This window comes from Natator depressus, chromosome 2, assembly GCF_965152275.1.
Source record: "Natator depressus isolate rNatDep1 chromosome 2, rNatDep2.hap1, whole genome shotgun sequence".
NCBI classification, from domain to species: Eukaryota; Metazoa; Chordata; order Testudines; family Cheloniidae; genus Natator; species Natator depressus.
Window position 1 is genome coordinate 39,073,881 of NC_134235.1, and position 18,479 is coordinate 39,092,359.

The 18,479-nt window shown below is 39.7% G+C and overlaps 1 protein-coding gene across 1 annotated transcript in view; it reads right to left on the reverse strand.

The window, feature by feature from the left end:
* VPS13B (vacuolar protein sorting 13 homolog B) overlaps positions 1-18,479 on the reverse strand; it is a 913,989-nt gene that overhangs the window by 793,478 nt on the left and 102,032 nt on the right. The window contains exons 6-7 of the mRNA XM_074944046.1: positions 16,522-16,703; positions 7,448-7,622 (exon numbers count right to left, since the gene is read on the reverse strand). Coding sequence (XP_074800147.1) covers positions 7,448-7,622; positions 16,522-16,703 — 357 coding nt within the window. The remainder of the gene's footprint in view (positions 1-7,447; positions 7,623-16,521; positions 16,704-18,479) is intronic.

The following is an 18,479-nucleotide window of genomic DNA, read 5'->3' on the forward strand; positions in this document are numbered from 1 at the left end:
AGCCTACCATTACCAGAGCACCTTCACATGTCCTGCAAGAATGTTGTGGACATTTTTAGGGAGTACTCTTGATTGTTAACATTAGAGACCTATGCAAAATTATTTCTTAAAATGAAATTAAAAACAAAAACTCTAAATTAGTTCCCCACCGCCACCAAAGATGTAAATCAAAAATGAGAAAAGTAGATAATTTAGATACCTCCTTTCCCTCTTTCTTCTGCCCAATGCCCCACTACAAAACAAAGTTTTCTGATAAGTGTGTGGGATGCTCAGTATCTTAACTGCTTTTGATTAAGACAGACATGACAACTTGAATTCTGAAAGTCTTTTCAAACCCAGTCATTAACATATAAAATTACTTACTTGATATATTATATTGAAATACAAGGAAAGATATAACTATCAGAAGAATAAAATAAACCATCAAAGCTGCACACCTGATTTATTGCTTCAGCAAACAATAACCATTATTAAGTGATCATAAAACATCAGATAAAACGGGGTATATACCATCTCTCAGAATAAGGAGAAAGAGAATAAAACAAAACAGCACTAGTGAAAACACCATGCAAAACATTTATTTAGGAGATACTTTGCAGTTTAACACTTAAGGGGGAAAAAAGGGTTATTAACCTGTTCCATAACTTGTTCTTTGAGATGTGTTGCACATGTCTGTTTCACTCTTGTTGTCTGTGCATGTGACCCAGTGCATGGCCGTAGTAACCTATTTCCCTGAATGATAACTGATGCACTCCATTGCATGCAGATATAAAAGGGCACAGCCACACCCAGCACCCTGTCGGTTCCTTCTTGCCGGAACTTCAGTGCGGAGGGGTAGGAAGGCACGTTGTGGAAAAGGCATATGCAACACCTTGCGAAGAACTGTTACAAAACAGATTAATAACCATTTTTCTTTTTAGAGTGCTTTGCACTCTTGGTGACCCACAAGCTGTGAAACAGGAGGTGGGATCAGAGTCTGTCTAAATAAAGTTTGGAGGACAACTCATCCAACTCTAACATCATCTCTCAAGTCCTAAATGATAGCATAATGGGCAGCAAATGTGTGGACTGAGAACCGGTTACCCTGCAACAAATGTCCAGAATTGTAATATGTGCTAGAAAAGCTGCAGAATTAAATTGACATCTCATCAAATGAGTTGTGACTCTGCTTGGTGGGGTGACATTAGCTAGGTCAGAGCACATGCGTATACATGAGATTACCCAAGAAGAAATTCTCTGAGAAGAGACAAATTGTTCTTTCATTCTGTCTGCATCCACCACGAAAAGTTGAAAGGATTTAGTACTGCTTGGTTCTGTCGAGGCAGAACACCAGAGCTCTTCTGATGTCCATCATGTGCAAACATCCTCTTCCCTGCTCGAATGTAGTTTTAGGAAGACTGCAGGTATGTAAACAGGCTGGTTGAAAGGAAAGCAGACACTACCTTCGCAACAAACATCGAATGAGGGTGCAGGTAAACTTTGTCCTTAAAGGAGATAGTATAGGGAGGCCCAGACATTAATGCAGCACACAGCTCTCCCACCCTTCAGGCATAGGTAATAGCAATCAAAAATGCCACTTTCACTGACAGATGTAGCAGAGAGCAAGTGACCAAAGGATCAAATGTAAGCCCCATAAGCCTTGACAACACTAAGTTTAGATCCCACAGGGGAACAGGATCATGCACCTGAGGATACAATTTGACTAGGCCTTTCAAAAACCTTATTGACATGTGGTTTGAAAAAATAGACCAATTATCCACCTTAGAGTGGAAAGCTGAAATAGCTGCTAGATGTACCTTGATAGATCAGCCAATCCTTGATGTTTCAGGTATAATAAGTAATTTAGTATGCATTGAATTGAAGAATGGGACAGCAAGAGTCCAGAATGGCACAACTAGATGGAAAAACATCTCCATTTACAGAGGTAAGTAGCCCTGGTAGGGCTTTCTACTGTTTAACACCCTTTTGAGCAAGAGTGCTCCCTAACATCTAGCCATGGAGCATCGATGCAGTTAAATGAAGAGATTGCAGGATCAGGTGGAGTAGACTTCCATGATCTTGGGAGATTAAGTTCAAGTCCAGTGGAAGTGAAATAGGTGGTTTCACTGAGAGTGCGAAAAGAGTGTAGTACCTGTGTTGACAGATCCATGCTGGGACTATGAGTATTACTCTGGCCTGGTCCCATCTTAGCCTTAGTAATACCCCATGAATGAGATGAATTAGTGAGAAAGCATAGATGAGCCTGTGAGACCATGGTAGTATGAATGCATCTGTCAAGGAACCCCGGAGTCCACTTCACAGGTAACATAACTGAAGACACTGTTGATACTTGTCACAAAAAGGCTTATTTGGGGAGACCCCCACCATTGAAAGATGTATCTGACCACAACCGAGCAAAGAGACCATTCATAGTAACTCAAACGATCCGCTCAGGTGGTCTGCCAGATGGTTTTGGAGCCTGATAAGTAAAAAAGCTTCTAGATCTATCAAGTTGGCAACGCAAAACTCCCAAAGCAGACTTGCCTCTTGACAAAGTGGAGAAGAGCGGGCTCCTCCCTATTTGTTGAGGTAGAACATTGCTGATGTGTTGTCTGTCAGAACTAAGGGTTTTTCACTTGATCTGCTGCAGAAGAACTTGGCAGGCCAACCTGACAGCTTTCAGCTCTCTGACACTGATGTTGATGTTAAAGTTAAGTCCTCTGCAGACCGTAGACTCTGAGTCTGTAGAGAAACCAAGACTACTCAGCCAAGGGCAGAACCATCAGTTACAGGGGGGCAAAGAGAATGCCCACACATACATTGGCCAGACCTGTCCACCAATCTAGGGAGGTGAGGACATGAGAAGACATAATCACTACCAAGTCTAGATGGTGACAGCCCTGTGAGTAAACAAAGGCCAGTAAACCCTGCAGAATTCCAAGGCACAGTCTGACATACTGGGCCACACCTGTGAAGAAGGCTATGTGCCCCAGCAGCCTCAAACAGTGTCATGTTGTTGTGACCAGGTAAGTTTTGAGATCTATAACAACCGATTGAATTGTCTGAAACTTCAAGTCCAGAAAAAAAGCTCTGGCCTGAGTCCAGTACTGTCCCTATAAACTGTATCCTTTGGACCAGCGAGAGGACAAACTTCACTGCACTAAGTCCCAGAGCATTGAACATTGACTGGATCAGAGATGCACTTAACAGTATCTGCACCCTGACTGGCCTTTGACAAGCCAGTCGTCCAGGCAGGGATAAACTTGCACGTCCAATCTTTTGAGGAATGCAGCTATCATTGCCATAACCTTTGTAAAAACCCTGGGAGCTGCTGACTAGCCAAATGGTAGTATGGTGAACTGGTAATGATTTCGATTTACCAAAAACCTGAAATACTGTCCATGAGCTTGACTGATCACTACATGGAAGCAGGCATTTTTTAAAGACAATGGTTGCAAACTAGTCTCGAATGAAGCTAGGGTAACCATACAAAACTATCTTTTTAAAGAATTTCTTGAGTTGACGCAGTCTAAAATTGGTCTGAAAGCTTGCTTCAATTTCAATATTAGGTTTCAGAGTAGCAGCCATGTTAGTCTGTATTCGCAAAAAGAAAAGGAGTACTTGTGGCACCTTAGAGACTAACAAATTTATTTGAGCATAAGTTTAAGTGAGCTGTAGCTCATGAAAGCTTATGCTCAAATACATTTATTAGTCTCTAAGGTGCCACAAGTCCTGCTTTTCTTTTTTCAATATTAGGAAATAGCAGAAATGAAACCCTTTCCCTCTGTGATACTGTGGAACATCTTCTACGGTACCCTCCCTTGAGAACAGATTGTACCTCCTGGAGCAGGAGCTCCTCATGAGAATGGCCTGAAGAGGAAGGGTGGGAGGGAGGGAGGCAGGAAGGGGTAGAAACAAATTGGAGGGTATATCCCACTTTCAGTGTTTAAGACCCACTGGTTTGAAGGAATTTGGGACCAAGCACTGAGCAAGTGGGAAGACTTTGCAAATGTTTGAGATAGGGTCTGGAAATATGGAGACTGGTATGGAGTCCTTGACTGACCCACCAGAATAACTGTTTAGAAGGTGTCCAGGAGGACCAGGAGCTAGAACCGAAGCAGAAGAAGTGGGAGGTCTGTTCCTATAACCCAGATTTTTTTAATTCTGGTCTTGATGAGGAGAAAAGCAGGATAATGCTGAGTCTGATAGTGCTTTCTGACTGGGGCAGGTACATACAAACCAAGGACTTCAAGGTGTCCTTTGAGTCCTTAAGGCCAGGAAGCTTGATGTCCGTCTGTTCTGAGAACAGAAAAGTACCCTCAAAAGGCAAGTCCTGAATAATATTCTGGACTTCATAGGGTAGACCAGAAGACTGCAGCCATGAAGACCTCCACACGGAGACTGCAGAAGCGATAGTCTTAGCTACCGAGTCTCCCACATCCAGCCCAGCTTGCAGCCAAGTTCTCACTACTAATCTGTCCTTGTTCACCAGGGAAGAGAACTCTGTCTACCATTCTCAGGGAGCAGATGTTTGAATTTCTCCATGGAGCCCCAGAAATTAAAATCAGAACATTTCAGCAGAACACGTGGTTAGCAATTCTAAGCTACAATACCCCCAATACCAAATAAATCACATTTCTTTGCCTCTTGATTTGGGGGTGGGAGCTTGAAGTCCCTGGTGATCCCTTTGTTAGTCGCTGCAATCACTAGCAACCCTGTAGGAGGATGGGAGAACAGACAGTTAAACCCGTGGTAGGGCACGTAATACTTGTGCTCCACATGCTTCGAGGTAGGAGGCAAGGAAGATGAGGTGTGCCATAGTGTCTTTATGGGCTCCAAAATCACCTCATTGATTGGCAGTGCACTCTAGGTGGACCTGGCATAGTTAATACATTGATCAGGCAAAGAGAGGACTCTCTGACCTCCTGGACCTGAATGCCCAAGTCTGAAGCACCCCTCTAACAATTCCTGATACGTTTTGTAGTTGTCCAGAGGGAGTGATGTTGCCTCCAAGGAAATCATCTCATCCAGAGTGGAGAAGACTAGAACTGGTTGAACTTCTTCTGCAAGATGTTCCCCTGGCTCCTCCAGAACCTCTTCCTGATAGTTTGCATTGGGCCCAATATCAGACACTGCAAGTGGGGCAGCTTCATGCAAGGACTCACTCCTCCTGGACAAGGGCACTGAAGAAGAACGAGGAGGGGAGGATCCAGAAGCTGGGGGAAAACCCCAGTGGTTCCAAAAGAGCCGCTGATAAGGGATCAGATCCCAATGACCTCCTCGCCACATTCCCACAGAAGGTCCCATTTTGGGTTCAACAGGGTACCCAGAGAGGAAGGATCTACGTGGGAAGCAGTGGGTACTGCTCCACGACTGACAGATATATGAGGCCACCTCGGGGTCCAATGAAGAAGAATTCCCTTCTGCAGACCATGGAGGGTCTATCCAAGTTGATTCCCGTGATTGGGGCCAAGAACCCACTGATGGCTAGAGAGAAACCATCATTGCCAGCTTCCTCTTAGATGGCACAAATGGGTAGACTGTCCAAGAAGTAGGCAGCTGGTGCACTACAAGGTGCTGCACCACAGATGTTGGCACAGGGCGATTTAACAGTACCGTAGGAGCTGATTCCTGTACCGCCAACAATACCAGCACCAACAAAGTAAACTCCTCGCTGCTGCAAATGCCTCCAGAGTACTCGGCACCAAGATCATATCTGATTGATGCAGTGCTGCTGAAGTTAATAGTGCCATTTCTGGCACAGGACTCGACGGTGCCCATTCTGGGACTGGAGCTAACTGTGCAGTTTTAGGCACTGATTTGGAGGAGGGGTGATTAGATCTCAGTTGCCTTGACTCCCTTTCCCCCTGCTTTGCAGACTTGGGGGTGGAGATCTTCCTCTGATCAGAGCCTCTCTGGAAGACTTATGCTCCTTCCTAGGCACAGGTGACAGTGACCAGTGCCGGGACTCTGACACTCTTGGAGGCAAACTTTTGACTGAAGCTGCAGCACTTGGCACAGAGTCAGACCAGGACAGCTCTGAGGGTCATCTCAGCTCCACCTCCATGAGCTGGAACTTCAGCCTAGCCTCCCTATCGCTTTTCACCCTACGCTTGAAGTCCTGGCATATCTGGTACTGGTCCTTCACATGTGCCCCACCCAGGTGTTTGTAATAAATGCTCTATGGGTCACTGTGACACAGCTGGGACTCACCACCGCGACGCCTCCTGTTGGTACCTCTGGGAATTAGCTCAGTCCATGTGGAGCGCCCTCCACTGGTGGTGTCCTGTCCATCTCTCGCCCTCTGTTGACGTCCAGACCCATGTTGTTCCCTTCTGGCAGCTTCCTCTTTCAGGACACTGCCCTCCAGCATGCCCCCTAGTCCACACTCACCCCCTTCTGCTCCCCCGAGCCTGCCCAGCACTGCGCTATCCCAGGTGCTGGTCTCCTCGTTCAGGAGTCAGACCTTCCCCTTTGAAGGTCTGGGAGAGACTGCCTGCCTGTTGCCTGGGCAGCCTTTATATAGGGCCTAGCCTAACCCTGATTGGCTCCCCTCAGGCCCTCTCTGATTGGCTGCCTGTCTGCACAGCCGCTCTGGCCTGCTGTAGCCCAATCTGGCCTGGAGGTGGGGCACCGCCCCAACACAGTCACTCACAGGCATAGGTTCTGAGCAAGAAGCACATGATTTGAAACCTGGTGACCCAGGCATGCCTCGGTGGTGGCAACAGAAACCTGAAACAAGGAAAAACTATAAAATCTTAACTTTTTTTTAAACTAAACTACAACTACTAATTACAACTAGACTACGTACATAAAGGCTGAGAGAAAGCTGTTCTAGCAATGAAAAGGGGTTCCAACGACCGTCGCAGAAGATCAGAAGAAACAGAGGGGCTGGGGGCAGCTTTGTCTTTTATACCTACACGCAGTGGAAAGTGACGGCAAACAGCGCTCAAGCCACTCACCGGATACTGCTGAGAGAAAAAGTTTCTGATGGCCATACACCGGGTACACAGACACCAAGAATGAAATTCACATGTGCAACCACTTGAACAAGTGTTGACATTTCTATTCACAGTAAAAAATTATATATATATATATATATATATATATATATTTAGTTTCAAAGTCAAAACACAAAAACAAAATCAAAAAGCTATATTTTAATTAAATTAAAAAATATCAAAAACTATCTAACAACCCCAAGTCTCCCGCTACATTGCATGATCATCAAAATCCAAAGTTTTGTCCAGAAACAACCTCAGCTTAGCTAGGATAATCAAAATAGCTTTCTCAGCATAACACACAAATAATGTTAAGAGTATTACACACTTACATAGCACAATGTATTAGCTCTAACAGATTACAGATTGTCAAGACACTGTAATAGTTTGTGTTGAACACTCACATTTTTAAAAATCAGAAAATAAAACACAATTATTTTTGGTTGAGAAATAATAGTTATATGTACCTGAGATGTTTCCCAATATATCTTTAGTATGACAAACTAGGTCTTCATTTTCTCCTTCTTTAAAGTTTCCCAATTCTCCATAGTAAAGAGCAATCCCAAGCTGCATTATGCGTATAAACATAGGGAGCTGCTGATCAGTGATGGAAAGCTTCAAACTTTCAACTAACGTATGAATCTACAATATAAAGAATACAGAAGCAAAAAAAATCATAATTGTTTTCACTAAAATCAAGTTTTAAAATGTAAGATATGATGCTATAAATAGAATATCCCTATTTTTCTCTCTTCAAAAACAATATCACAACATTATAATATCTTTAAGTCAAAAACATTCACACTTTGGAACCTAAATAAAAACAACATTTTACTGTATTAATGGCAGAGAGATGTGCATGAAAAATACCTTAATTTACATTTTTATAACAACTTATGTTACAATAAAGGAGAACATTCTACACTAAAGTTTGGGGTGTCTGAAATTGATTGAACACATTTTGCTATGTAGGAGAAAATGATCAAAGCATTCCAGGGCTGTAAAAAACATCGCAACAATAAAAAAAACCACCACCCTGAAGAAAAATTTAAGTCAGTTGGGTTTTGGAAGGTTTGTTTGTTCGTTTTTTCATTTTTTTTTTTTTTTTTGAAGCATCATATGTCCATATATTTGAAAGTTTGATCCTAGAAACATCAAGTTCCTAATTTCAATCTGTGAATGACAACTAGTTATTCTAAAAAGGTGAAAGCAAAATGAGAACAATATATATATATATATTTTTTATGCCTAATTATGTCTATTAGGAAATAAGGAAACTCTCTAGAAGTCCAGAGAAGATAAGAGAATGGCTGGAGAGTAGTGACTGAAGAGAGGTGGATGATCAGTGGTTGGAATTAATCACTGGAAGCTGAAGAGAGAAGACTGTGTAGATGTATGAACTGTGAAGGCGGCTTGATTTACTAAAATTTAAAAAATTTTGGAAGGTGTTCTATTTAAAGCTGTTTAGCTCATCCATAACAGTCTTCGTACTTTACAGCTGGTGTAGTCAATAAGTGGACCACAGGCCAAATCTGGACTGCCAGACACTTTTGAATGGACCCCAAAATCTTATTTACTTATTTATTATCATTATTGTTGTTTTTTTAAAATATTTTCTCTGGAGTCTGGGCCTTGACTATACCTGACCAAGAAATTGGGACCTTGAAAAAAATAATTGACTACCCTTGCTTTACAGAGTTGAAATCAGTAGGTGGCTATTTCTCATTCCAGCTTCTGGAGATGGAAAGTTGCTGAATAATACTGCAAAAGGATGCTTAGTGTTTAGTGATAACTAAGCATCAGCAGTGTATGAATTTATCTGAGTCAACATGCCTAAGGTTGAGGGAAGTGGTAGAAAAGAAGCAACTGCACTAATGAAAATAAATAATTTTCAAAAGTAAAATATAAACATTGTTACATAGCAAGAAAGGAAAAGTCATGCCCATTTAAAAGTACAGAAAACTGGTTTCTTTGGTTCTTCATGATCAAATATACCACAACATGAAACTTTGCTGAAGCAGAAGAAAAGAACACTGATGAATATGACCCCACAAATGAGACATTTCATTGCTATTTTTATCAAAACATAGCCAGGTTGGTAATTTAAGTCCATGTTTCAGGGCTTCCAGCAACCCTTCAGCAGCGTCATTCAAAATCTGTCTCCATTTGTCCCTCATACTCAAAAAAAATTTTTTTAAATCAATTGGTGATTATGCCATAAAAATGAAGTTCTTCAAGATGACTCTGCATATTTACCCTTATGGGTAATGTGCTGACTGATACAGCCTAACAGTAGAATCTTCTCCAAACAGTGCCTGTTAGAGCACACTTGTGCCCCCTCCTGCCCTTCCTTTCAACATCCTCAAATGTTCTGAGGGTGAGGCTATAAGGGGCCCTGTGCCCTCTGCCATCTCAGTTCCTTCTATCACTGACCCAGAGAAACCAAGATAGGACTCTAACAAAGATGGGAAAGGTGGGTGGGAAAAGTGAATATGCGGGGTCACCTCAAAAAAACCCTCTGGTTACATGTAAGTAACCTTCATTTCTTCAAGTGGCTCTGCATATTCCCACTTATGGGTACTTTGGCAAGCAGTACTGAAGAACACAGAAGGAAACAGAGCTCTAATTAAATGATGATTGAAGCACCGCTCTACCAAATCTCGCATCTGCTCTCGAAACCAAATCCAAAGCATATTTAGTAGATGTACAGACTGACTTCCAAGTAGCAGGTTTACAGATTTCCCCGACAGGAACATGTTTAAAATAAGCAAAGGATCCTGCAACTGCCTTAGTGATATGACATCTCATAACAGTAGACAGAGGGACTGCTGCTAACTTCTAATATTTAAAGATACATTGTTTAACCCATCTGAAAATAGTATGGACAACTACACTGTAACCCACATGATTCTTAGCACAAGAAACAAATAACCAAAAAGACCACCTAAAATCTTTTGCTCTATTTAAAAAATAGGCTAAAACCATTCTAGCATCTAAAGTATGTAAAGGAGATTCCCCTTTATTAGCATGTGGCTTTGGAAAAAACACTGGTAAATTAACTGTCCGACTGAAGTGAAACTCATATACTATTTTTGTGATCAAGTCCAAGAACCATCTTGTCCTTATGAGAAATAGGGATATAATTCGCTCATGCTTCTGGCTGATGTTATAGCAAAAACCACCACAGTTTTAATAAATAAATAAAATAAAGAGCACTCTGCCACAGGTTCAGAAGGGGACTTCATATGCCTAGATAAAACCAAATTCAGATCCGATGGTGGAACCATATCTCTACAGGAACAATAAAAGTTAGATAACCCCTTCATAAACCTTTTAACTGTATCATGTACAAATAATGACCTACCATCAATCAAAGCAAGATAATCTGAAAGATCCACTAAATGAACTCAAAGAATTAGCCCCTCAGACTTTAAATATATCAAATACTCTAATATATAGGGAATAGAAATGGAAACTGGTAAGTCAGATTTGCCTTGTATCCAAGAAGCAAATCTAACCTATTTCAAGTAATATTTCCTCATAGATTGTTTTCTAGAATGAATACATTCTGCAGCAACATGGAACAAGATATTTCTAGATTAATCAAAGTCCTATAGTCCAGGCCATCAGATGGAGACACTTTGGATCTGAAAGAACACTCCTGCCTTGCTGCGGTGACAATAGGTTTGGAGACAAAGGAAGAAGTACACAGGTTCTCTATGACAGCTGGAGCAGGTCCATGTTGCCTCGGCCAAGCTAGAACAATCAGGATCATTCTTGCCTTGTCCTGTCCGATCTTCTTCACCACCTTCTGAATTAACGGAAAAAGAGGGAAAGTGACCGAGATGGACTCACTGTTCTTTCATGCTCTTGAACAGAAGAGACATTTTGTTGAATCATTTTGTTTGGACAGACTCCCGCTGGAGAAAATCTCTTGCCCACCTAATCTTTCAGTGATCACTCGTGCATCTGAAACTGCTTCTGCTGAGCTGATCTGCCAACATGCTGCTCTCCCCTGCTAGATATATGGCCACCGAATAAACAAACAATGCTCCAATCCCACAGATTGACTGCCTTAGCAGAAAGCAGAAAAGAGTGGGCTCCTTGTTTGTTGACATAATGCATAGCCACTGTATTGTCTGTTGCTACCGAAACAACCTTCCTCTTTACATGAGGAAGAAAAGACCTGAGAGCCAGATGAAGAGCCCTTAATCTTAAAACATTTATGTGTAAATCCTATTCCTGGGACACCCAGTCACCTTGAACTATGAAAGATTCCAGATGAGCTCCCCATCCATTGTTCGATGCATCAGATTTATCATTATCAACAGCAAAGGGGAACTGACCAGGATCCCCTCGAGAACATTAGTTCTTTTATCTACCACATCAAAGAATCTAAAATGTTCTTAGGCATGGTGACTAACATGTGAAGGCTGTCCAGCTTGTAAACTAAGCCAACCAGCGTCTCATTGCCTCATTCTGAAATATGCAAATTGAGTAACATAAGTAGTTGCTGGCATACGACCCATCAGACCCAAAAAGAAAATCACTTTCTGAGTTCAACAACGATGTATCTCAAAAGTAGATTGTACTATCTTCAGAATGTTTTCCTCAGGGAGAAAAACTCTTCCTACTACCAAGTCCAGGATAGAAGATCCATTTTATAGGGTCTAAGTGGAGTATAGATTTGACTTTTTAATATTCAGAAGCAATCATAAATCCGTAGGAACGGAGGTAGCAAAACTGGATGTAGCCTAGCAGATATTTGTGTGAAGGAGACTTCAGCAGTCAACCGTCTAAATATGGGTTAACAGAAGTTTCCTGCCTTCTGAAATGCATTGCTAATATAGAAAGTTACATTGTAAAGACTCTTGGACTGTAGAAAGGCCAAAAAGCAGGACCTTGTATTGAAAATGTCCTTGTGTCACCACAAAACATAGGTATTTATGATGATTTTGCAGATAGAAATATGGAAATACACATATTTTAAATCAAAAGTTGTAAACCAATCCATAACTGAAAGTAAGGGACTTAGGGAGGCTAGAATTCACATTCAAAAACAAAACTTCAAACAAACCTGTTCAACTTCCTCAAATCTAAAACTGGTCAGAGATCCCCATCTTTTTTCCACACCAGGAAATATCTTGAATAAAACTCTTGACCCCACGGACCCTAAGATACCTCTTTCAGCATCTATCAGAAGCAATTTCTGAACTTCATCTGGAACCGATGAAGACAGAATCTTTTAGGCACCTTAGCCTTACTAAATGAGGCAGTCAGAGCCAAAACAGGCCTCTTAATCTTTGGTTTCAGAGTAGAAGCCGTGTTAGTCTGTATTCGCAAAAAGAAAAGGAGTACTAGTGGCACCTTAGAGACTAACCAATTTATTTGAGCATAAGCATCCGATGAAGTGAGCTGTAGCTCACGAAAGCTTATGCTCAAATAAATTGGTTCGTCTCTAAGGTGCCACTAGTACTCCTTTTCTCTTAATCTTTGGATCTGATGATCTCCTGGAGACCAATGGCTTAGCAACAAGAGCTTCTTTAAGCAGGAACAGTTGCAGTCTATTCTGCCATTCTTTATGAGCTCTGAGTGTAAAAATCTGACAAACAGAACATCCAAAAGGAGAGTGGCCTTCTCCAAGACTCTTAAGACACCTAACGTGGTCGTCTGACACCGGGAAGATAGCTGGGCATAAAGAACACCTCTTACATCTGCTTTTTCTTTGGTTCTGTCATCATACAGAACCAAACCTAAAATTATATTAAACTAAGTACGACTACAAACTCTCGAATTTAACTAATATTATAAGCTACCAACAACAATTATCTAAAAAACCCAGCTCTGAAGGACCAGATTAGCTCACTTCCATCTGGTTGAAGCAGCTGGAAGGAAGACAGACAGTAGAGAGTGCAACACCTCCTTATATAACCTTGCCCTGAGAGCATTCAAAGACGCTATGGGGAAGGGTAAACCAGTTAGGGCATTATGCATAAAGGGGACTATGCAGAACCACTCAAAGAAGAAACAATTGAAAGGCAAAATCCCAAAATGGATAAAAAAAAGTGGCTACATTCTTTTATAATCTTCAGTGTAGCACAAAATCAGCTATTATAATAAATTACATATCATCCTAGATATATTCTGCCAGGCAGATTTAAACTCACAGCTCCACTAATAGAATAAAAAGGATCAATATTGACATTAATGCAATATATAGTTCATGAAACATGAAAAGTGGCTTGATAATAGTCCCAAGTATCCACACAGGGCAAAATGCACTTCTGCATATTGCTATTGACCCGACATCTAAAAATAAAATCAGACACATAGTCCAAGATGCTCATGATGATACCCAAGAATGTAGAAAAATATAAGGAAAACATTACCATCCGCACACATAACCCCCTTTTCATTTTTCTTCTTATTTTTTGGTGCTCAGCCAAAATATTTATTGCTGTAATTACAACTGCCGCTTTTACTTGATCTGAGTTGATTTGGAAACCTTCCCAGTCAAGGTGGCAGTATAAAGATTTGTGTGATTGCAAACAAGTAGTTATTTCAGTACACTAAAAGGAGTGCAGGAAGTTAATCATGCTCAATAGTGGTTTTAAAGCTGGTGTGGAAGGCTTCATTAATGGCAGACAGTCCTGCATGTATACACATACACTCTTAATTAGAAGCTGGACACTTCTGACCAATAAGTCACGAGTTCTATCGGGGTAAAAACTGGCAGCCATTTTGAGCACCAGTCAGATCTAGTCCAGTGCCAGGAGAAGACGGAGCTGCCAGTGGTGACCCAGACTGAATCTGTGGATTGGATCTCAAAAGTTTCCTGTAATTTTATAGAGGTCAGCGGGACTGAAACTGGAAAAACACCATAAAAGAGGAATCACAGACTGGAAGTCCAATGTCTTCGTGAAGGTCCCCCCTCCACCTCCCCCCCCCCGAGATAATTTATGAATACACTAGTTCCCAGGTATACAAAAAAAATTGTTTTTAAGTAAACATAATGCCCATGAAATGAAACAAACATTCCTACAGACGGCACCCTCTATTCAATTACAGAACAAGTACAGCACATGAAGCATTAATGCGAACTACCTGACAGCCTTCCTCATACCTGTCCTAGGGGAACTGGCTGTGGATTTGGGTTAATGTTACTGAGATAAGGGCCAGACCTTTCCACTCTAGCCTCTCTGCTAAAAACAGTCAACTAGTTAGTGACAACTGCAGTAATGACGATTTTGGACATAAATACACTTATCTACTAGAGGAAATGGTTGAAGCTATAAATTCATTTCATTTACAGCAGGGAAGTTTAACATTTTTAAAGTTTTCATGAATGAATGCCAGCCACCCAGTGATTTGATTGGCTGGCACAGACTTCATTAGTATAAATTACAAGAGCACATTTAAAGAACACCTATATCCAATCAGAAACCTAACATTTAAAATAGTGTGTGTGTGTGTGTGTGTGTGTGTGTATATATATAATTATAATTTAAATGGTAATTTTTTCTATAACTGCTCTCTAACTAAAGCATGTAACCATCTTGTTTACATCAAATCAGAATGCAGCAAATCAATAATGATATATGAAGAAAATATTTCTCTACTGAATCAATAATTTAAACCTACAGGAATCAAGCAGTATAAAAATCCTTTTAGAATAGTATAAAAGAACACTGACATTGAACATTACTATACTGCTTATTTTATTAACAATTGATGATTGACTTCAACGTTTATCCAGCAGCATAAGACCAAATGTTCTAATCTTTTATTGACATCTCTAAGGACAATGTACAAAGTTAAGGTATTTTATCTGTAAATCACATACTGAAAATGAAAAAATATGGTAACTAGGGACAGTATCACCAAAAATCAACAAAATATGAATAGTGGGTAAGATGCGTCTTTGAACACACTGAAATGTTTAAAAAAGATGGGAATGACTGACCACCAACAGAGATAAAGAGGTGGGTTTCATATAAATATAAATGTAATTACACTAACACTGCTCCATGTACTCTGGCATGTGTTTTATGGTAATCTAGGATCCATAAAAAACTTTTTTTATGTAATAAAGTAAAAGAAAGTAAATAATTCATTATTAAAACGGCAGCACCATTTGACACTATCCTGAAGACTGTGTCAATGTTTCCACTATAAATGTCTGTTGTCAGAGGTTTATAATTCAGCCATAAAAATTTGATCCGTGTTAAAACTTGGCATAGAAGATCTCAAGTCTGTGACTGAATATTTTTCCAAAATTAAAAAGAATAACTTTGCTGATTTTAAGTGCAAAAATACAGGATTTTTAGCATGCAGTATTATTGCACATATGCACCAACTGCACTAGTACCACAAATCATAAAGGCCTTAATACGTATGTAACAGTCAATCGTATGATAAATCATTAATATCAGGATGGTCCATGTAAGCTTTAAAATCATTGACGATTTAGTTATAAAGGTCCTAATATCCGTAAAGACTCAGCTTTTACTCATTTCTAAAAAAAACACAATAGAAATGAATTTACAAAAAAAATTAGCACAGGATTAACTGGTCCCACTGTACCTAAGTACTGTATACATTTAAGTGCACCAGTGCACGATAGGATGTATTTTATGTACTAAGATACCTACATCTGATAGGAAAAATTACTAGAGAGTGTATCAGTAAAAATTAATGATCACAAGAGGTGCTGATTGCCTGCTTTGCACATATGCTACTGGAAGTTCATGTGTGCAAAACAAGTGTCTAAGCAGCATTTTGCATGAATACATTTCTAGATAAGCACTTAAAAATAGCAAGTGTCTGTAAAGAGTTTTGGTATCTTCATATCAATAGTGCTATGTAAGTGCAAAATACCATTTACAGGACAGGTAGTAGCAAAAAGCTTCCCCCATACCGTCCAACATACCTACAACATGAACTGAAGGAAAAGTCTTTAAAGGTGAAAAGGTAATTCAACCTCTGTGCCCATTCAGCTGTTGATTTCTATGCTTTGACTATCAATAAACAGGTCATTTAGTGCCAGATGTGTGTGTATGATATTGGATACTTGCCCATTAAGAACTGGACTTGGACAACGAATTTTTTACACCTCGACCACTGACTATATTAAGTTTTGCTTAATACCAACCAGTGTCTAGGCCAGATTTGAAAATGCTCTATGTCCCATTACTAATCTCCTAAATCATACAGTCCCCAAATTTAACTTTGAGCTTCCCTTTTTCCCCTCTGTTTTCTCGACTCTTTATTCTGTGGTACAATTATTACAATCATTTTTGAAACTCAAGCAAAAAGCTGTCTGGATTGAACATGACTTTTTCTTTCTTAAATACGCTAGTATACATAATACATGCAGTCTATTAATAAACCAAGACACAAAAATTCCATAGTAGTTAATGTACTATGTTAGTGTTCATGTTCTTTGGTTTTTCTTATGAATGTCAAATTATACACTTAAAACCTGAAAAGTAGTTCATACATATGGATGTGAGGAAACAGAAGAAGACACTTTGGTACCTACTTTGATAACAGATGGCATCTTGGAATTAAGATTATCGTAAGTAAAATGCAGACGAGTTCTGAAGGAACACTTGTAAAGGAGAGGGTCCTGGTAAAATTCAATTTTTCCACTAGCATTTCTCTTATCAAGACATACTGTGCAGTCAGAAAAATTAATCACCTTCCTTAGTACCAGATCATTTGCTTTAAAAAGATAAGAAAAAATATTAAGACAGTTTAAAACATAAAAAATAAAAACCAAATACTTAATATGCATAGTATACTAATCTATGAGCAAACAGTAATAATCAATAAAAATAAATAGATTCACAGAAAGAGAAGAGACTGCCATTATAGTTAACAGTGTTATCTTTTATTTAAGCTACCACAAATATTACCGGTTCACATGACTAAAATAAAGAGCTTTAGCAAGAAGAAGAATTTTCTAAGCAAGCATTTGGTAATATATTTATCTTTACAGCTTACTAAAATGTTTTCTATTTAAACATGCACTTAAAGTGTGCGTTTTACACTTAAAAAAAAAAAAAAAAAAAAAACTTCCACAGAGATAACAATCCCACCCACACTTGAAAACTATTGTCCCAAATATTGCAGAGGCCTCAAATCCCCAGGAATAATGATTATCCAGAGGGGGTGGGGGGAGGAGGAAAGAGTGTTGATCTTGAAAGAAAGGGGAAGAAAGAACTTAATAAATCTAAACATTACACCTCCAATAATGCACTCTTAGGGTACATTCAGTTTTACTCGGAATAGCGGGGGTGGAGGGGTGGAAACAGCTGAAGCCAATAGTTAAAAATTAGGCAGAGAATATGGAAAGTGAATATCCAAAATGTACTCTCAATTTTCAGATACTTGATTATAAATCTGCAAGGACAAAAAAATCCTTGAATTATCATTAACCAAAAACATATTAATTTTTCCTTATTAATCATAATTTTGCTAGAAATAACAGAGTTGCAGAAAACTCCAAAGATACAAAATCAATTCACAAAAAGAGTAGTTTCTTTCTAAGATCTTGCATGGCCTTGACTAATAGAGAAAAAAATTATACATTTTCCTGTTTAAGAAGAATTTTATATTTTGCAGCCAAAGGCAGAACAGGGAGAGTCCTTCTTTCTCCTTCTTTGGCCCCTTTATCAATTCTCCTATGCCCCAGCCAAATGGATTACCCAGTGAGACCCTTCCTCTTAGAAGAACTCTATCTGGGATGACTAGTGCAACTGGGAAGCCATGACGTATGGATCACCCTCCACACCCTGCTCTGCAATCCAACGAAAGCTGAGAAGGGCAGAATGCCTTAACCTGTTTTTCCATGCTGTGGTCAGTTTAACTTTTAATAAAACGCATATTTCAAAGATGGTCTTTCTTGTGAATTTGGTGATTATAAAAACAAACAATATAGGCTAGAGCCATGCACAGTGCAAATTTCTCAACTCACTTTGCACCTCAGAGCTGACCTTAAAACACTCCTAGCTACTGTAGTCTGTGCACAAGGATAAGACCTTTACAGCCCACTCATTTCTCTCTCCCTGGGAGAGTTTTGTCGATTTGATATGTGCCAAAAATGAAATGTGCCAAAAATGCACATTTGCGTCAGATAAGTTTTTATTTTGCAATTTCTGAAGCAAAATAAAATGTTATGATAAATTTGGATTCAGATATATTTTATAATGTTATAATATTACCATAATTATTATAAATTTTCGCTAGAGAAGACCGTCCAGTGGTTAGGATAATGGCACAATATACAAGAGACTCATGTTCGATTCTCTGCTCTGCTACATATTTCCTATGTGACTGTGGGCAAGTCTCTCTTGTGCCTCAGTTCCTCATCTGTAAAATGAGGATAATAGGACTTCCCAGCCACACAAGAGAATTGTGAAGATAAATAGATTAAATATCGTGAGGCACTCCGATACCAAGGTCTTGAGGATGACACACCTGACCCTAAAATGAACA